The 20,159-nt window shown below is 38.1% G+C and overlaps 4 protein-coding genes across 4 annotated transcripts; 3 read left to right on the forward strand and 1 right to left on the reverse strand.

Annotated features, from left to right (window-relative positions):
* Nucleotides 1-2,018: 2,018 nt before the first annotated feature.
* LOC141833231 (indole-3-acetaldehyde oxidase-like) lies at nucleotides 2,019-11,674 on the forward strand. The gene is made up of 10 exons (XM_074720621.1): nucleotides 2,019-2,224; nucleotides 2,948-4,717; nucleotides 5,895-6,154; nucleotides 6,315-6,524; nucleotides 7,605-7,823; nucleotides 8,532-9,497; nucleotides 10,442-10,534; nucleotides 10,665-10,763; nucleotides 10,958-11,147; nucleotides 11,227-11,674. Exons 1-10 carry the CDS (start codon nucleotides 2,092-2,094, stop codon nucleotides 11,454-11,456), a joined length of 4,170 nt encoding a protein of 1,389 aa, XP_074576722.1. The 5' UTR covers nucleotides 2,019-2,091; the 3' UTR covers nucleotides 11,457-11,674.
* Nucleotides 11,675-11,852: 178 nt separating this feature from the next.
* Nucleotides 11,853-12,546, reverse strand: LOC141832866 (uncharacterized). The gene has a single exon (XM_074720231.1). It carries the CDS (start codon nucleotides 12,414-12,416, stop codon nucleotides 11,892-11,894), a length of 525 nt encoding a protein of 174 aa, XP_074576332.1. The 5' UTR covers nucleotides 12,417-12,546; the 3' UTR covers nucleotides 11,853-11,891.
* Nucleotides 12,547-13,503: 957 nt separating this feature from the next.
* LOC141833578 (DEAD-box ATP-dependent RNA helicase 41) lies at nucleotides 13,504-17,406 on the forward strand. Its single transcript, XM_074721058.1, has 4 exons — nucleotides 13,504-13,709; nucleotides 14,130-14,207; nucleotides 14,559-16,202; nucleotides 17,098-17,406. The coding sequence occupies exons 2-3, from the start codon at nucleotides 14,138-14,140 to the stop codon at nucleotides 16,094-16,096; spliced, it is 1,608 nt and encodes a 535-aa protein (XP_074577159.1). The 5' UTR covers nucleotides 13,504-13,709; nucleotides 14,130-14,137; the 3' UTR covers nucleotides 16,097-16,202; nucleotides 17,098-17,406.
* Nucleotides 17,407-18,593: 1,187 nt separating this feature from the next.
* Nucleotides 18,594-19,730, forward strand: LOC141834163 (glycosyltransferase BC10-like). The gene has a single exon (XM_074721617.1). It carries the CDS (start codon nucleotides 18,594-18,596, stop codon nucleotides 19,728-19,730), a length of 1,137 nt encoding a protein of 378 aa, XP_074577718.1.
* The last annotated feature ends 429 nt before the right edge of the window (nucleotides 19,731-20,159 follow it).

Genomic DNA, 20,159 nt, shown 5'->3' on the forward strand with positions numbered 1-20,159 from the left:
ATGACACGTCAAGCAAAATACGACCGAACAAAATTTAGATGAGTGTGTTTTTTTAATAGTGTTTAAGTGCATCTATATTATTAATGTGCATCAACTCTTTTAAGGTACTTGTTATAATATTTCCATGTCTGAGTTCGATTCTATTAATTTAGAAACTTAGTTTTTTTCCCTTAAAATATTGATTATATCGATCAAATCAATTTGGTCTCGATTTAAAAATCTAAATACGATTAAATTAAATTTGATTATACCTAATTGAGAATTTAAAATTCTTAGTTTTATAATTCGTGACTCCCTCTCTCCCGTTTCTATTTAATCAAAAAATTTATTATTTTAATTTTTAATTTATTTAATTGATATTTTATCAATTTGATTTATTTGATTTTTTATGAAAATTCGATCAATTTAATTAGATAAAAAAATTATTTATTCATATTTCAATTTAAATGATTTGATAATTTTAATTATTAATTAATCAATTGTTCACCACTACATCTGTAGGACACATTTAGTTTAATTTTAATAACAAATTTAGTTTATTATTTAATTTTTATAAAGTAAACAATTATTTTGACATAATTTTTTTTTTCTAAATCAGTGCACACAAATCAAACTTTGATAGTGTTATTTTCATATAAAATTAAGATTATTCATTTTTGAACGGATCATATTAAATATAACTAACATAAATATAAATAAATAAAGAATACTATTTTATAATAAAGGATTTTTTAAGAAAATAATTAAAACGATATAGATGCAAATCGTTGAATGATCTCTAAAGCTATGAATACGATCTAGAGGCTGAGGTTATGAGATCTAGGGGGAACCAATTGGAGTATAAAGTTTCTTCCACAAGCAACTAAGACTTTTTTAATTTTTATGAATTTTTAAAATTAAACTTTAACTTAAATTGTTATTGGTGCCGTGGGACCTACGTTATTATTAAATAGTTTTGACTTAAGTGCCTCTTTTATGAAAAATAAAAAGAGATAATGTTTTTTCTTCCTAGTCGTATGTGATTAGTGGGCTTAAATGCCATTTAATTTGAGCTTTCGATTAGTCAATAATCCATATTAATTTATGCCGAAAGGGATATAAGTTTATTGAAGAATAAAGCCATCAATTTAAATAGAGACATTGGATCGACCCGCTTAATTAAATAATTTAAATGGAAGAAATTGTTATTTTATCTATCTATTTTAAGAATAGGTCTAGGTGAGATGGTTTGCTTGGGGCCTATGACTCGTGATCGATCCGTGATAAACTTGAATTGATCTACGGATTAAGAAATTTATTGATTATTTATATTTATTTATTTTAATAGGTATGTAGATTGGTCTCCTAATTTGTAATTTATTTTGAGTTGGATTGGAGTAAAGATTTTCTAATTTATTAAGATAGCAGATTGATCCTTCTTTTCTTTTGCAAAAAGGTGGATCCGTCATCTTAACGGCCCCACACGGTCGGCCCCTCGACCATTTGTAAGGAGGTAAAAATTTGGTCGAGATGGTATTGCCTAGCTTCGTCAGGATTCGAACCTTTGAGTCTGCTACGTCGTAAACTCAGCTATCAGATTGATCTTTCTCACTCTATCATAAGATAATTTTTGATGAATTGATCCGTTCTTATTAACTGTTGAAAAAGATTTAACTTTAGGAAAAAAAATGAGAATCTTGGATAAATCTATGACAATTTAGAAGATACCAAGGGTCCAAGATTCTCGTTTATGGAGCATGATACAGTGGATCCCACTAAATCTACTGTGCATTGTAAATATCATGCTCCACTCATATTGAATTTTTCATAATAAATATCATTTGGAAAATAAAGCGAAGTTGACCAACTCGTCGAACGAGCGAGGACGAAGCCGTCGGCTTCGACGGGGGGCCAAAGAGACGTCATCCCGAGTGCTATTTCCTGCCATGCAATTTGACGTTTTGATCCGATTGTGTACCCTTTTCTCTTTGGCTCTGATTGAGATGACCACAGCGGTAGAACTTACTCATCCTGCTCCACGTCGCACGACGATAAAAGGAGGCGGAGACGCAGGGTTCTCGTGCCGCGGCAGAGGAGGCGGTTGCCTGAAGGATGGCGGGGAGGTTGGTGCTCGCTGTGAACAGAGAGAGGTTCGAGTTAGCCAACGTCGATCCTTCCACCACCTTGCTCGAGTTCTTGAGAACCCGCACTCGATTCACTGGACCCAAGCTCGGTTGCGGCGAGGGTAAGCGGCTATGTCCTCTCTCTCAGATTTTGTTGATTTCGTGTTGGAGATAGTCTCTTGGTTCGTAAAGGTTTTCCTTTCGGACGGCTTGGTTGTTTCCTTGTAGAAAATGAGCGTTTTCTTGCTGCCGAAGATGTTTGTATTACTTTTCACGTAATTTTAGAAGATGCAATTTTTTCTCTGAATTGAGAAAGTTTCATTAGTTTTAAAAGCTGAAAGGTGTTTCTTGGTTCTTCATTACTTTTACCTTCTAAAACTTCGATGTTTCATTTTTTTTTGTTGTTTGGTTCTTATGCCGAATTTGAACGGGAATTGTTATGCTGTTATTTCTTGGAGTAAACGCTCCGTGTGGGAAACCCCCATGACACAGCCATTAAATATTAACTTCATGACAGGCCAAGTTTTGTTTTTTTTTCTAGGAAAAGATCATCTTCTAATGTTCTCATTCTATTCGCTATTATTCGCCTGCAATATTTTAGAAACGCCTGCCATTTAGTTCCTTGGAATCTCTATCTGGTTTTCTTCGTTTGTAATCAATAAACAGCTCTTGAAGCATTCCCCAGATGGTGTGCAAGTGGTGGCGCTACATTTTGTTCCACTAATATAATCTATCTTGATAAATGGATTAACTTTTTCAGTTATTGGTTGTCTAGTCCTTCACACGATAAACTCAGGCATGACATATCTTTTGTTTTAACATAATCTAGTAACTTAATTGTGCAGGTGGATGTGGGGCTTGTGTTGTTCTTCTTTCTAAATATGATCCAGTTAGTGATCAAGTGACAGAATTCAGTGTTAGTTCTTGTCTTACACTACTTTGCAGTATAAATTTCTGCTCAGTTACCACTACTGAAGGACTTGGAAATACCAAAGATGGCTACCATTCAATTCATCAGAGGTTCTCAGGGTTTCATGCAACTCAGTGTGGCTTCTGCACTCCTGGTATGTGTATGTCACTCTTCTCTGCCGTTACAAATGCAGATAAGACTGATAGGCCTGAACCTCCCATTGGGTTCTCGAAGATCACCAAATTTGAGGCTCACAAGGCTATTTCTGGCAACCTTTGTCGATGCACTGGTTATAGACCCATTGCAGATGTCTGCAAGAGCTTTGCAGCTGATGTAGATTTGGAAGATTTGGGTCTGAATACATTTTGGAAGAGGCCAGAGGATGCAAATGTTGATAGATTACCTCTTTACGACCAAGGCAAAATTTGCACTTTTCCTGAATTCCTGAAATCTGAGATCAATTCCTCTATAGGTGCCTTAGAGAGTTCCCAAGATAGTGGCTTGACAGAGTGCCAGTGGTATCGGCCTTCTCGCCTTGAACAGCTCTATAAACTTTTGAATTCCAATGAATTCACTGAAAGTCATGTCAAATTGGTTATGGGTAACACAGGATCTGGCATTTACAAGGAAAATGACCTGTATGAAAAGTACATTGATCTCACAGGTATACCAGAACTCTCAGTAGTCAAAAGGGATAGCAAAGGAATTACACTTGGAGCTGCTGTGACAATTTCCAGGGCTATTGAAGTGCTGAAAGAAAAGGATCATACTGTATTCCATTCAGGTGGAACATTAGTCTTCTGTAAAATTGCTGATCATATGGATAAGGTTGCTTCGCCCTTCATCAGAAATATGGCTAGCTTGGGCGGAAATCTGATTATGGCACAAAGAAATCAGTTTGCCTCAGATATTGCTACAATACTTCTTGCTGCTGGATCAATTGTTTGTCTTCAGACGGCTTCAGGGAGGTTAGTTATTTCGCTTGAAGAATTTCTTAAGTCGCCTCCATGTGATGTTAGAACCATACTCATAAGCATACATATTCCTTATTGGAGTTCAGCAATAGATTCATCCTCTGCAACTAGCAAGGTCATGGTTTCTGTTCCTAAAAGTGATTCCAGTATTCTGTTTGAAACATACCGAGCAGCTCCACGCCCACTTGGGAATGCTGTTTCTTATCTGAATTCTGCTTTCTTGGCTCATGTTATTTCTGATAAGATCTCTGGGAATCTTATTTTACAAAATCTACACTTGGCTTTTGGGGCTTATGGTAGTGAACATGCCATCAGAGCAAGGAAAGTTGAGGAGTTCTTGACAGGCAAAATTCTCACAGCCTCAAATTTACTTGGAGCCATTAATTTACTGAAAGAGACCATCATACCGAAAGTAGGCACTCGTCATTCAAGCTACAGAGCAAGTTTGGCCGTTACTTTTCTGTTCAAATTTTTTCAACCACTTGCCAAAGAATTGGTTGTGGCTGAGAAGATCCACCATGTGGATATATCTAATGTTGCTACTGTTACTGATTGTCCAAATGATAAAACCAATGGGTCTGAGGACATAATGCAACCAAGGACATCAAAATTTGAACAACTCTGCAATCCTAACGTCATATTATCTTCAAAGCAGTCAATTGAATTTAGCACAGATTACCATCCTGTTGGCATGCCTATCAAGAAAGTCGGAGCTGAAATTCAAGCTTCTGGTATATGTTCTGGAGTTAACTCTTTTTTTATACAGAGTTTTTTTGTTGTCTTTTGGGTGCGTATTGCAGTTATTTATTTTCAATATCTGGTTACATCTTTTCCTAATCTTATGTAATTCTTAGATATGATACAAATCTGCAAGTGTTGCACAAGATATGATTAAATGCATCTGTTCATTCTCTCTTAGATTTCACCTTTACATCAACTCATGATATTTAAAACTATAATATTTTCAGTTTTATTGTGTGCTTGGACTATTGAGCCACAGAGGCCTCATAATAATATGACAAAAATGGTGATGCTTAAGTTACCAGATCATATAGTTCTTCAAACCAGCAAAATCATCTTTGTATTTCCATTATGGAACTGAGATTGAATCACACCTCTAATGATTATTGGAAAAATGTGAGCGCAACTTTACCGTAATCTGATCTCCATCCAGGGGAATGATTATGATGGTTTTGGTATCTAGACAATTTTTATCTAATGCCACTTATTATACCTAGTTGTCCACTATGATAATCTTTGACAGGATATCTACAATGATAGTATAAGGATATTAAACACTAGACTACTTAGTAATCTAACACAAGCATTCTTATTGATCTGGAACTGAACTGAATATTACTTCACAAAACAGGAAAACTGAATGTTTCTTTTGCAAAAAATATAGTTAGAAACACAGAGAAATGCTTTTGTTCTTATCCTTAGTTTCTAAAGAAAGAAATTCTCGCAGCAAGTAACTTTAATTCTATTTTTATATGATTTATTACATAAAGGAGAATTTTTATGAGTTATTCTCCAAATATGCATACATTAGAACTCTAATTATATTATATTTAGAAATTAAGATGCTTTTTTCATATGGTTTTTTGTGTTATTGATTTTCTCCCTGTAGCACGATGTGACTGTTCTTTCAATCGTTGTCTTTCTTTCGTGTGGGGATTTATTGATTACTAAGGCTTCACATTTTGATTTGATGGAAATGATAGAAATATTATATTTTCTTTCTGAAGTTGTAGGCTTGGAAGAACTTTTAACTCTTTCTTGTGTGGTTAATAATGGATTGCTAAATTACACACCATTATCATTTTACAAATGTTACATTTGTTTGGCAAGGTCATAGTTTATGTAGTTATCACTATTTGGTTTTACTAAATCTTATTACCAAACCAGGTGAAGCAATATATGTTGATGATATTCCTTCTCCTAAAGATTGCCTTTATGGAGCATTTGTGTACAGCACACGTCCTTTAGCTCATATAGAGGGCATTACATTCAAATCTACACAGGCATCACAGAAAGTCATTGCTTATATTGGTGCTAGTGACATCCCAAAACGAGGGGAAAACATTGGATGCAGATTTTTTTTTGGAGCTGAACCACTATTTGCTGATTCTTTGACTGAATATGCTGGTCAATGTCTTGGTGTTGTGGTATACCCATTCTCCTCTGACTAGTTTTATCACTATCTGTTGTTTTGGTGGAGTATTTCACAATTTAGTAGAGTTAATTGTCATCAAATAAAAATATACATTCTAAAAAGCAGTACAAAGAATGCCACATGAGCTACATCTATTTATTTGATTGCTTTAGGTAGCAGAAACACAGAGGTATGCCAACATGGCTGCTAAACAAGCAAACGTACACTATTCCAATGAGGACTTGGAACCTCCAATCCTATCCATCGAAGATGCTATCGCAAGGTCAAGTTTCTTTGATCTGCCTCCTGCAATCTATCCTAAGCAGATCGGTGATCTGGCCAAAGGAATGGATGAAGCTGATCATAAAATTCTCTCAGCCGAGGTAATTTCATGTACTTTTTCTCACAGTTTAACCAAGATAAATGGTAGTAACTTCCTCATCTTCAGCTTGGCTAGTGTTTTTACTGGCTATTTTATATTCTTGGCATTTCTTGATATGTGCTTGCTATTGGATTCTTTTACATTCTTTTTTGTATTTCACTTAATATCTCTGATGTTGTTTGTGAATCCACCATTCTTCATGCCCTAGTGACAGAGTATATGACTATTTGATGTCTGTTGGTTATTTAGCATATGTCTCCAGATGGGTTTGCTTGCCACGTTCATAATAAAAAGGGGGAAGAAATAAGATGCACATGAGAAATTTATATCCACATGCTTATCTCAGTTCCTGGCAATATTATTTAAAGACAAACCATCTACTGTAGTAAATGACAAAAAAAAGACCAACCATAATTTCTAAAGGTAGCTCTCTGCCAGATCATTTATTCTTTAGATGTTCCAATTTTGTGGTATTGAACTTGAACAGAAAAAATTTCATCTTCTAGTTAATCAATAATTGGTACATCAATGAACATAAGAGCATAAATATTTAGTGAAAAGGGCATTTGGTAGTAGTGCCACAATTACATTTTTGTAAATTTCTGACATTAGCTGTATTTGCTTGTAATCAAAGATGCTTCTAAGATGATGGTCACCTAGAATTAAAGTGACAATTCTGAAGTTAAATGATTGAAATAGATATCTAGGTGCCACCTGACATTTTTGAATACTAGTGTCTAGTAACGACTTATCTTGCTCATGAGTAATGATACACTACATGAAAAATGTAGCATAAAACTTAACATGACACACTCCATGCAGTGGGTCCCACATCCATGCAGTGGAGCCCACATCCATGCAATTGAGTGTATCATGTTGAGTTTCATGCTACATTTTTCATGTAGCGTATCATTTTTCCTTGCTCATATGGTGACACACTGATCTTTCTTGACTCTGCACTAGAAGTAGCGTTTTGCTTCTTTCAGTATGATTTTGATTTAGCTATCCCGAGAAACAGCATGAGAAATTTTCCTGTGTTCTGTAACGTTTCTAATTAACTGTTTGTGATGGGTACCTACAGGTTAAACTTGGTTCCCAATATTACTTTTACATGGAAACACAAACATCTCTTGCCATTCCAGATGAAGATAACTGCATTGTGGTTTACTGTTCAACTCAATTGCCCGAGCATACTCCGGGTGTGATTGCAAAATGCCTTGGAGTACCAGAGCATAATGTTCGAGTAATTACAAGAAGAGTTGGAGGAGGTTTTGGCGGGAAAGCACTACGATCCATGCCGGTGAGCATCAAAATTTACAAAAAAAAAAAATCTATTTGAAGTATTTCATATGGATATGATCTAATATCAGAACTATTTTGTCTTCATTTTTACTGGAGAAATGCATATAATACAAAGCAGTCTTTGGATAACATATATGCTAGCATTACCCTAGGTGAAGCATGATCTTATTTTCTCTTCTTTGTATCTGTTTGTTTTAACTACCATGTATTATCACAACATGTCTTGCTAGTATCACTCACATGGCATGAGATTTAGATCTAATTACTCATGTTTGAATTTCATTAGACATTTCCCTATTCAAGATTCTATATTTTTCATCCAAGAAGACCAATGCAAATCTTTTTGCGATAATGACATATACAGAAATTAAAAGAGTAAGACTAAATCCTTAGTGTTATATGAGACACCATATGCATTTACTATTATATGAGATTGTCCTAGAAATGGTTTATACTGACCTGCTAAGTTAAACTGAAATGTGTTTAATCTTCTTTCATATAATTGTAACTTCTGGTATTTGGTGAACTTTAGTTCCCACATATTGGTGTTTAGGAAACTACAAAAAGATTATATCTCTTAGCTAATGTTTTATTGAGAACTCAATTAAGATAATATCCCAAAATACAAAGTAGTTCAATTATTTTATTTTGGCAGCAGTTTAGTTAATGCTGTGTTAGTCTCTCTAAAGTGTGTTCTGATGTTTAGATAGCAGCCGCATGTGCTCTTGCAGCATTTACATTGCGTCGTCCAGTTAGGATGTACCTTGATCGCAAAACAGATATGATAATGATAGGAGGACGACACCCAATGAAAATAAACTATTCTGTGGGTTTCAAATCTGATGGGAAGATTACAGCCTTGCACATGGATTTATTTATAAATGCAGGCATAACAATCGACCTTAGTCCAATTATTCCATCTAATTTTATAGCATCTTTGGAAAAGTACAATTGGGGTGCTCTCTCTTTCAATATCAAGTTATGCAAAACAAATCTTGCAACTAAATCATCCATGCGAGCTCCAGGAGATGTACAGGGATCTTATATTGCTGAAGCTATTATTGAACATGTAGCAGCTTTCCTATCCATGGATACTGATTCTGTCAGAAAGAAAAATCTGCACACCTATGAAAGCCTTAGGTCATTTTATGGACCCAGCAGTGGTGATGCTTCAGAATATACTCTACCTGGTATAGTTGATGAATTGGCTTCAACAGCCAGCTATCTGCAACGCCTTGGAATGGTCCAATATTTCAATAATTGCAATAAGTGGAAAAAACGAGGAATATCCTGGGTACCTATTATATACCATGTTGCACCAAGGCCAACGCCAGGGAAAGTATCTATTCTAAATGATGGCTCAATAGTTGTTGAAGTTGGAGGTGTTGAAATAGGCCAGGGGCTGTGGACAAAGGTAAAGCAAATGGTAGCATTTGTTCTTGGACAGCTTTGGGATGACGCAAGTTTAAATCTTTTGGATAGGTTGAGGATCATCCAAGTAGATAGTTTGAGTTTGATTCAGGCAAGTTTTACTGGTGGAAGCACCACATCTGAATCAAACTGTGAAGCAGTTCGTCTTGCTAGCAGTATTCTAGTCAGCAGATTGAAGCCACTCAAGCAAAGTTTAGAAGAACAAATGGGTTCAATCTCATGGGAAACCCTAATTTCCCAGGTGTGCATTTACATCTCAAAGTAGATTGACTATTATTTCAGCATTGTTGTAGCACATTTCTGTGATTCATCTCTGGCACTCTCATGTACTGCATGGGGATCAAATGTTGATTTCCATATCCCTTATAATACATTTAGTAGTTAATTGCATCCTAGAGTTAAATAATAGAAAATTACAACACCACCTCTTCTATTTAGAGGAAATGCTTTCATATCTGCCACAAAAATTTCACGTTTAAAAACTTTAAATTGTCACATATCTTTATCTTTACTCTAAGGCCAGTAAGATCAGTCAGTTACTGTCATGTATATAGGGTAAGTTTTTGGATGCCTAAATGCCCTTTTTGTGAAAATAAGTTGTTCTTAAAACATTGGCAAGAATATTACTGTCAACTGAAGTTTTTCGCTACAATCAACAAGCAAACACTAACTGCAATATATATTCATCTTCCATATATTCTACTTAGAGTATCGTCTGTCTAAACCCACTTTTAAATGTTATTGGTCATGAAAATGATGAGACAATTTGGAAACCTACAATGCATTTGTTTTTCATGAAATATATCCTACATTTATGTGCATAAATGCTAATGCCATGTGAGGTTTGTATTAGGTCTTGGCTAATCTATAGTAGCATATAAGTTCTACAATTTTTAGGTATATACATACTAAACTCGAATTATAGTGACAAACTGAAAAACAATGTTTTGGAGGAATATGCCCTTTCCAATTATATTACCTCCATAGTGTTTTCTTCAATTGATAATTGTTGGTGTAGAGGTTTCTCTTAGGATTTAGTTGCTGTTTTAATGGACACAGCTCAGATGTATATCAGCAGTAGTCAGTCTCACATAATACAACGTTTTCCCCCTTTGCTACTTCGATGGTTGCTCCTACTTTGGAGTTCATCCTAATTATTTACATTCCATTATGAATTATTCACAGGCAGCTATGCAAGCAGTGAACTTGTCAGCAAGTGCTTATTGGGTCCCTGAGAATAAATTAGACTATCTTAACTATGGAGCTGCTATAAGTGAGGTAGCTTCGTATAATCATTGGTGTTTTCACCTTTAATTTCATTGCTTGTAGCATTGTGGTGTCGCAAGACCCTGCTTTATTCAAGTTTAATTTGCATTCTTTGTAATTTGTGATGTTGTGCACACTGTAGGTGGAGGTTGATATTCTTACAGGAGCTACTACGATCTTAAGAACAGATCTTACTTATGACTGTGGGCAGAGCTTGAATCCTGCTGTAGATCTGGGACAGGTCTGGTGGATCTTTTTGTTGAATCTCCTCTTTCATCTGTCCTTTTTTATTTGATCGTGGTATCTAATACGGCAAAATGTCTCTCTTGATAAGGGGTCACTCGGATCTCATTGTGCAAATTTTACGACTGCAATATGCCATTGGGAACTCAGTTCTTTTACTACACATTAATATCGCTATCTCTTTTTCTGCAGATTGAAGGTGCCTTTGTTCAAGGAATTGGGTTCTTTTTGTACGAGGAACATGTGGAAAACTCAGATGGCTTGGTAATTTCAGATGGTACTTGGACATACAAGATCCCTACTGTGGACACCATCCCGAAGCAATTCAATGTTAAACTAATGAAAAGTGGACCTCACGAGAAGCGTCTACTTTCCTCAAAGGGTATGAACACCAATTTTGAGAATCAACTGTGCTTTGAAACCTGAATCTGTTAAGTAGCTGATAAGCTTCTTGCATGCAGCTTCTGGAGAACCACCACTGCTTCTAGCTTCTTCAGTTCACTGTGCGGTTCGAGAAGCGATAAGAGCTGCTCGGGCTGAGTTCTCTTCCAATGACGATAACCATTCCACATCGACATTCCAACTTGACGTTCCAGCAACCATGCCAGTGGTGAAAGAGCTCTGTGGCCTAAACACGGTGGAGAAGTACTTGGAGGCTTTGGTGTCTTCTCAAGGGAAAGTGGAAGCCTAACAAGCTTGACTTGGTACATACAGAAGAAAGATCAGATACGATACAGTGATTTCCAGGCATCCTTTATTCACTCGAACAAATAATTATATATCTAGTGAGTGATTCCAAATCATGTTCCGTTGATCTTCTGAGGAGAGAATTTTCTTTCCTCGTATATTTGCTTTGTCGTCTGATGTTGATCTATAAGAAGTGCCATGCTAGAAAGTCTGTTCTTGTTTTATGCTTCGAACAGGAAAATGAGTCATTATTAGAATTCAAATCAACTACCAAGAACTATCGACACAGAAGACTTCCTATTGAAAGGTCACCCACCAAAAGTTACAATTCCAAAACCACAAAATAAAATCATTCAATTTGCATAATAAAACTGGCGGCAGATTCACCAACTATACGAGGGAATTAAATTTACAGGATAACTAATCTTTGATCATGCGATCAACGCCCTCCCAATCTCTCCGGCCGCCGGTCCAAAGCGTCGAGGTAAGCCGAACCGTTCCCGAGTCCCGGTTCACGGCGAGGACTGTGGTCCAAGTACTCGCCGCCAAGCAACCAACTCTGCGGCGCCGCCATCGGCTCGTCCTTCCGCGCCGCGTGTGTTGACGGCTGACTCAAGTCGTGGAAGAACAGCGTCTCGCCGGCGGAGGTGACCGAAAGCTGAGACGAAGGGGAATCTCGCGCCGGCGTCTGCGGGCGCCGGTTCAGCGCCCGCGCTTTGACCCTCACCGGCACCACCTGGCGGTTGACGCTGGGGGACGAGTCCTTGCCGGCGGTGGCTCCGGGGCCAGTGAGACGCTGCACCAGGGCCATGAACTCGCTGGCCTTCACGTGGATGACCTCGGGCGAGACCATGTAGATGACGACCGGCTTCCGCTTATTGTTCCTGTGGATCTTGTGCGGGTCGTCAACAACCGCCGGCGATTCGCGTGGTTCGGCTGCAGCGGCCTTGGGAGGAGGCGTCATGGGCGTTTGGAGATTTGACGAAGGCGAAAATGGCAGTTGGACGGGCGGTTTTTCGTACTTGTACTTCCAAAATTAAAGAAGCTTACAGAAATAGGCTGTGAAGTCAACGCAGGGGAGGGGAGGGGAGGGATTTCCATTGGCACACAGCGCCCGCCATTCGGAGGCCGGCGGCCATGGCATTACTCTGGCTGAAGAAGCAACCGCCCATTGAGTTGACACCAAATTGCGTTGAGAAGGACGGGAAGAATTAAAAATGCGAGTTGGGCGTGCCGTTGAGATTTTGGTAATGGAAGACGACATGATTGGTGCTTTAGTGCACAAGTCAACCTGACACGTGCATTTCTTGTGATGGAAGTTTGATCGAGTCATGAGCCATCGTTATGTGAACGGTATTAAGTTTTCTTACACAGTTAACTTGGTTATGACGTTTGACTTCGTAAGGGTTCATGAAAGCAATACCCTCCTGCTTTGTGATCAATTACAGTTTAATTTACCTCCTCACAGATGGTCATGGGGCCGACCGTGTCTAAAGGTGATGGATTTTCACCTTTTATAGAAAAGTGAACGGTATTAAGTTAAAATTAAATTGAATCAAATTAAATTTTTTTAATTAATAATTAAATTTTTAAATAAAAATTAAATAAATCAAACTAATAAAATATAAATTAATTTGATTTTCAATCAAATTAAATAATTAATTTTTTTAATATTATAAAAAATTTATCAATTAATTAAAATTTTATAAATTTATTTATTTAAAAATTTAAAAATTTAAAAATTATTTTTAATTAATTTTATTTATTTGATTTAATAAAATAAAAAATTTTAAAATTAAAACAAATAATTATTTTTTTTAAAAAAATAATTAAAATTTTAAAATAATCTAATTAAAATTTTAAATTCATCAATTTAATCGATTTATTTTATTTAATTGAATTTTTACTTATCCATATTCGTCCCTAACGGTGCTGTTTGTTTTTTCCAAACAATTATAGAAAAACAAAATATATATTCTCTCAAGCCCTAGGTTTTCGCCTCGTTACACCCAAATCTTCGCCACGGCGACGCACTCGACCACGTTGCTTCTCTCCGTCAAAAGCCTTTTTTTTTCCTTCCCACTTCTCGTTGTATCCCTCTCCTCCTCCTCCATTGATCCGAAGGGAGATTATTTCTCCCAACCCACCGGGCTTCCACCGCTGCCAGATTAGGAGGTCTACGTGAAGGAACAGAATCCGTTGAGGGATCGGCACGTGGTGTGGAAGGGCTCCTCGGCCATTTTCTCTCTTGGCTACGGTATTTGTCTCTGCCATCTCCTCTGTGAGCTCATCTAAGAGCCCTAGCGGGAAGTTGTATCAGGGGGATTTTGTGAGTTTGCGGCTCGAGCTTATGTTTGGGCAATGGGGAATCTTTTTTATAGGTTATCACCTCTGACATATGCGAAAATTTGAGGACTGGTCTATGTTAACTGAAACATAGTTAGTATTTACTCTAAGCATGAATTATTCGTGACAATTTGATTATTTTCTAGTGTTTTTAGGATATTGGCCTCTCAAATCTGAAAATAATAAATGGTTTAGCTGACTTACTATATTTAAGTGTTTTCTTTAATTTTGATTTTGTATGTGAGATTATCGAATTAATTTGCCTATGAGCATGAAATCCTGAGCCCACTCGACCTATTTTATCTTTTCTCTGAAGTCTTCTTGATTGTAGGTGCAAACATGGAGGATAAGCAGATAGCTTCTTCCGTTGATCACAACGGAACCTTCGATACTGCATGTGACGCTCAAGGTACTTTATGATAAACCGTTTTTTCATCAGAATTTTGAATTTTCCCGAGTGTGCTTTCCATTAGCTCAATATATCATATCTATAATCATGCAAATTTTATCATGAAAGAACCTAAAAAATATAACATGTAAATTTGATCATGGGAATGAATGGCTGAATTAAAAATATCAACTTGTAAATTTAATTTAATCAAGAAGGCCTTGGAAAAAGGAGTATTATTCTTCTAACTTGCCTGAGTTGGTTGTTTTCCCCATTAGTTAATATAAAAATGATACGAGAATTTGAAAACCAGAGTATTAACATTGTGGTAAGAAACAGAATCATTTTATGTTATCTTTTTTATTACTGCAGAATGCCCTGTGAAGCAGAGATGTCAGGAACAGAGGGAAGCACTTCCAAGGGAACCTCATTGTGCCATTTGTGGTCGTTATGGTGAGTATATATGTGATCAGACAGACGAAGACATTTGCAGCATAGAGTGCAAAACAATCCTCCTGGCAAGACATGAAAAAACTCGAAATCCAAGATTGAATCCTGCTCCTCTAGTGAAAATTCCTACAACTGATGAATGTTTTTATGTTAAGGGTAATAATAAAACTGACTCAGGAGGTTTAACATCGATTCAGATTGAATCCTTGAGAAGCAAAGTTGAACTTCACATCAAAGGAACATCCGTTCCTGCTCCAGTGTTATCCTTTTCTTCTTGTTACCTTCCGGAAAAGCTTGAGAAAAATCTTGAAAGTGCTGGCTATGTAATACCAACTCCAGTACAGATGCAAGCCATACCTGCAGCATTAGAAAGGAGAAATTTGCTTGTTTCTGCTGACACTGGATCTGGAAAAACAGCTTCATTTCTGGTTCCTGTAATTTCTTATTGTTTGAGCATCCGGTTGCAGCATGTCACTGGGCAGAAAAATCCATTGGCTGTGGTTCTATCTCCCACCAGAGAGCTGTGCATTCAGGTGGAAGAGCAAGCCAAGTTACTTGGGAAAGGTTTGCCTTTTAAAACTGCTCTTGTGGTTGGTGGAGACCCATTGGCTGGGCAAATCTATCGGATCCAAAATGGTGTTGAATTAATTGTTGCCACCCCTGGAAGGTTGATAGATCTTCTAACTAAGCATGACATTGAGCTCAGTGAGGTATCCATTCTGGTTGTAGATGAGGTGGACTGCATGCTGCAGAAAGGATTTCGAGATCAAGTGATGCAAATATTTCAAGCCCTTTCACAGCCCCAAGCATTGATGTTCTCTGCGACTGTTTCTAAAGAGGTTGAGAGAATGGCTAGTTCAATGGCTGATGACTTGATATTTATCTCTGTTGGCAAGCCAAACAGGCCCAGCAACTCAGTAAAACAGATTGTCATTTGGGTAGAATCTAAGAAGAAGAAGCAGAAGCTTTTTGAGATATTAATGAGCAAACAACATTATAATCCACCTGTTGTTGTGTTTGTTGGTTCGAGACTCGGAGCTGATGTTTTGTCGGAGGCAATTTTCACTGCAACTGGAATTAAAGCCCTTTCAATTCATGGCGAGAAGACGATGAAGGAGAGAAGAGAAATCCTTCAGCAGTTTCTGACAGGAGAGATTTCGATTATTGTCTCAACTGGAGTTTTGGGACGAGGAGTCGACCTGTTGAAAGTACAACAAGTAATAATTTTTGACATGCCAAATTCAATGGAGGAATTTATTCATCAAGTGGGAAGGGCATCAAGAATGGGAGAGGAAGGTACAGCAATTACCTTTGTGAATGATGAGGACAAAAAGTTATTCAGGGAACTTGTTCAAAACCTGAAATCTGTTGGAGCTGCTATTCCAAAGGAACTTGCTAATTCAAAGTATTTGAGTGCCTATGGATTTAGCCAACAAAGGAAGCGGAAATATGGTTCTTAAATATTCTTTTTCATGAAAATTTATGTGGAGACAACCTCTTACAGATCAAAGGAATTTTTGAAAATTGCTGCATTGCTGGTGATCAACATAATGGTGCTGATAACAGGTAGTGTTAGTTGTTTGTAGTTTTCCCCTCTGTATATTGGATCTACGCTATCTAATTACTGAATATTCTAGTAGTAAAACTTGAATAAGCTCTTTGCTAGTCAAATTACCATATTCTATTTCACAGAAGAGTGAAGTGAAATTTCTACATGCATGTCATGCATCAATTGCAGAAATTCCATTCTGCTGCATTGTCCTATGATTCCCGACCATAGAAAATTTTCTATTTGCTGCATTGTCCTTAAAACAATGTTATTATGTTGATTGTTTCATATTACTATATTTCCTGATCATGTAGTAGTTTTTCCATATGCTGCATTGTTCTTGAATCTTAGTGTATCTGACTTGGAAAATTTGACCATTTAATTATGTTGCTGAGTCATTGAATATGTTGAAAAGACTGTATTCAACTTTGTGATTCTTCACAGAACAGTTATGTACTCCCAACAGTAAAAGATGATTCCTGACCAGTAATAACTATTATGCGAAATCACCAAGTAATGTGAATGAAGTAGGTTTTTCATTCACTCATTCAGTCATGTTGATAGTACAAGAGGTAATAAATGAAGATAAACCAACCATTTCTAGGAGTTATAGTTGTATTTCTTCTGAACTTCCTCTTCATCTCAAATATAAGTCATAATAAAAGCTTAAATAATTTCTTTTGATGCTCTCTGCTTGTTCTTTCAGACTCCTATATGGTTATTGATTTGATTTATAAGTCCCAAGTTTTCATCGAGAGTTTAGTTTGTTTTTGATTGATTATAATTTGTTTCGACACTAGATCAATCCAGTTACACATGTTACTAGTTTGTAATGGATGTATTGGTTAAATCTCATGCATCTACTCGCTATAATGTACCCTTAAACTTCTGACGTTTGCTTATATTTCTCAGCTGTGGATCCAAAGGGCGTGATGAAGGAGAACTTTTTGTGACGATGGATCTGGCTTTCCATAAGACCTGTCGATGATCCTTGCCACTGTACCTTGGGCTCTATCCTGCTCACTCAGGCATGATTTGGCGGATTTCCAGCGTACAAAGAGTCGAGAACATGGGAGGTCAGCTACATGATGGTCAGCATCATCGTCTGGAAGAAAAGGTTCAGTGTTATCTGCAACGCGGAAGGAACGGGTCAGGAGGAGGAAGGAGACGAAGACGGACGGCGGGGGTCCTGGAAATGCGGAGGTAAAGGAGGCGGCCCTGGCGGCGACGGGGGACGACGGAGACGATGCCGGTGGAGAAGATTACCGAGGTGGAAAAGGAGATGTTGGCCATGTTTTGCAACACCGGATTCTGGCGGAGCCCGTCACAGACAGAGGACAACCGCCGCTGACAGTTATTGTCGGTAACTGTAACGATAACGGTGCGCCGTCAGCTAATCTTGAACTCGGAGGAACGTAACGGATATGAAAGTGTTTATGTAATTGAAGACTTGAAGTTGAAGACATTTTTTTATTATTTTTTTAAGAAAAATAATCTTTAATGAAAAAAAATCCTAGAAAACCATCTTGCGTTGATAGGTCGATAGTATATTGATGTTTAAAATGTTTGAATTTAGTTCATTCAGTGTTTTGAGAAATGACCATAGGTGAAATAATGTTAACATCCTTTAGTCAAGCAAGGAGTTTTGAATGGACTAACAAAAAATAAAAAATAAAAACACACTTACGCATAAAAAAACAATAATACCCTCATCGTTTCTTTAAGGGATGAAAATGCACTTGATGTTGATCATCTTTTGTTTATTAGCATGTACAAATAATTACTCTTTGTTCGATCTTGACAATGTTCTATCATGCTTTTCTTTTTTTGTATCTTTGCTTTGTAAAAAAGATAAGCAAAGAAGCTTGGACTTGTACAATATTTTTTTTTAATAATTGTGTAGGAATTCTTCGAAACCTTTTTTTTTTTTTGCAAGTAATCAACTTTGGTCGATTGTGGGGTGTTAACGTAATAACTAAGTGAACTAAGTTATGATTCTTTGCTTGCTTCTTAATTAACTCAATGCAAATTGCATCGTGAAGAGTTTGGTGTCACTTCAAATCTAGTGGCGATCATTAGATTCTTCTAAAAAGTAGTTTGGTAGCAATGTTATTTTTTTTAAAAAAATATTATTTATTGTAACACAAACAAAAATTCTAAAAACAATTTATGGGAAATGAAGAAAGAGACAAGGGAGCGCAAATTCCTCGCCCGCTTGAACCCGCCGAATTTCGTTGTTAAATCCGGTACCCGAGCGCCAAACTGGGGATTTGACCCGTAGTCGAGGAAATTTGAATTGGGAGTAATCGATCGATATCTCGCATTCGCCATTTGTTTGACGATCTGGATCCTGGATTCTAGATGTTTGCTTAGAACCCTAATGTTTCGATCTTTGATTCAGTGGCTTGATGGTTGTGATGGCGAGGGTTTTGTGCAGGATTTGGGAGCAGGGTCGAGAGCGGACGATGATTCCCTCGTCGCCATTTCTGGTCTCATTCTTTCTGCTGGTTTCGGTGCCGGTGCTCTTCGTTTTGGCGCCGAGGATTTTGCCGCCGAAGACGCTCCCGAGCATACCTGACCGCGACGAGGTGGATGACCTTGCGCTCTTCCGACGCGCCACTCTCGCGTCTGCTGAAGGCGGCGGGGGTGGAGGGCTGCGTCGACGCGCGGCCTCGCCGCCCAAGATTGCGTTCATGTTCCTTACCAATTCCGATCTCTCGTTCGCCGTTCTCTGGGAGCAGTTCTTCCGTGGACACGAGCGGCTGTTTAACGTGTACGTCCACGCCGACCCTTCCGCCCGCCTTCTGCTCACACCGACGCCCTCTTTCCGCGGTAGATTCATCCCGGCCAAAGCGACGCAGCGAGGCTCGCCGACGCTCATCTCTGCGGCGCGCCGCCTTCTCGCAGACGCTCTGATCGACGACCCAGCCAACGCCTTCTTCGCCCTCATCTCCCAGCATTGCATCCCTCTCCATTCCTTCCGCTTCACCTACCAAACCGTCCTCTCTGCCCCTGGTGCCTGGGCGCCTACCCACTCTGAAGGCGTGCTCCGTCGTCGACACCGGAGCTTCATCGAAATCCTCGCAGGTGAACCGGCACTGTGGGACCGCTACGTCGCCCGCGGGGACGACGTGATGCTCCCGGAAGTGCCATTCGACCAGTTCCGCGCTGGTTCACAGTTCTTTATCCTAGCAAGGAGGCACGCCGTGACGATCGTGCGCGACCGCCGGCTGTGGAAGAAGTTTAAGATGCCTTGTCTGAAATCCAGAGAGGATTCTTGCTACCCCGAGGAGCACTACTTCCCCACCGTTCTCGAGATGCAGGACCCCGAAGGATGCACTCGTTACACTCTAACCAGAGTGAACTGGACTGATAGTGTCGGAGGCCACCCTCACACCTACCGTCCGCCGGAGATATCCAGCAATCTAATCAAGATGCTAAGGAAGTCGAATTCCACTTACTCGTATCTCTTCGCACGAAAGTTCTCCCCTGACTGCCTGCGTCCCCTGCTCGACCTCAGTGACAGTGTTCTATTTCGAGATTGAGTGTTCTGTATATTCTTGATCGCAGCAGCCAGTTCAGTTGCGAAGGTTTATAGTGCAGAAGCAAATTTTAACCCGGGGATATAGCTGAGTTCTATACGATGGAACAGAATTACAGAAAAAGATAAAGTTTGAATCTCGATGAAACTGAACAATATCCTTTTTTTATCGTCGTGGTTCTCAATTTATTTCTTTAAATCGTGTACTGATCAGATGGATTACAATTTTTTTAGAAGAAGCAAATTTTTTACAAATTTAATTCCAACTCTCTCCTTGGTCACAACTCAAGCATATTATTATTTTAAGGCTATTACGTTGAAATTGAATCATGCTTTCTAATGGCAATTTATAATATTTGGTACTAAAAATATCTATTTAGGAAAGTAAAAGACCCTCCTTTATTCTCACTGTTGGTAAAAAAATAATATTTTT

This window comes from Curcuma longa, chromosome 8 (assembly GCF_044706935.1).
Source record: "Curcuma longa cultivar G26 ecotype Majalengka, Jawa Barat chromosome 8, ITB_CL_G26_1.1, whole genome shotgun sequence".
In the NCBI taxonomy this organism is placed as follows: Eukaryota; Viridiplantae; Streptophyta; class Magnoliopsida; order Zingiberales; family Zingiberaceae; genus Curcuma; species Curcuma longa.

What these genes read in the sequence shown, in the direction of transcription:
- LOC141833231 (XM_074720621.1), top strand. Translation starts at nt 2,092, where the DNA reads ATGGCGGGGAGGTTGGTGCTCGCTGTGAACAGAGAGAGGTTCGAGTTA. An exon ending in GGGAAACCCTAATTTCCCAG is followed by an intron (nt 9,498 to 10,441) that starts GTGTGCATTTAC and finishes AATTATTCACAG; the next exon opens with GCAGCTATGCAAGCAGTGAA. An exon ending in ATGGAGCTGCTATAAGTGAG is followed by an intron (nt 10,535 to 10,664) that starts GTAGCTTCGTAT and finishes TGCACACTGTAG; the next exon opens with GTGGAGGTTGATATTCTTAC.
- LOC141833578 (XM_074721058.1), top strand. Translation starts at nt 14,138, where the DNA reads ATGGAGGATAAGCAGATAGCTTCTTCCGTTGATCACAACGGAACCTTC. An exon ending in TACTGCATGTGACGCTCAAG is followed by an intron (nt 14,208 to 14,558) that starts GTACTTTATGAT and finishes TTATTACTGCAG; the next exon opens with AATGCCCTGTGAAGCAGAGA.
- LOC141832866 (XM_074720231.1), bottom strand. Translation starts at nt 12,416, where the DNA reads ATGACGCCTCCTCCCAAGGCCGCTGCAGCCGAACCACGCGAATCGCCG.
- LOC141834163 (XM_074721617.1), top strand. Translation starts at nt 18,594, where the DNA reads ATGGTTGTGATGGCGAGGGTTTTGTGCAGGATTTGGGAGCAGGGTCGA.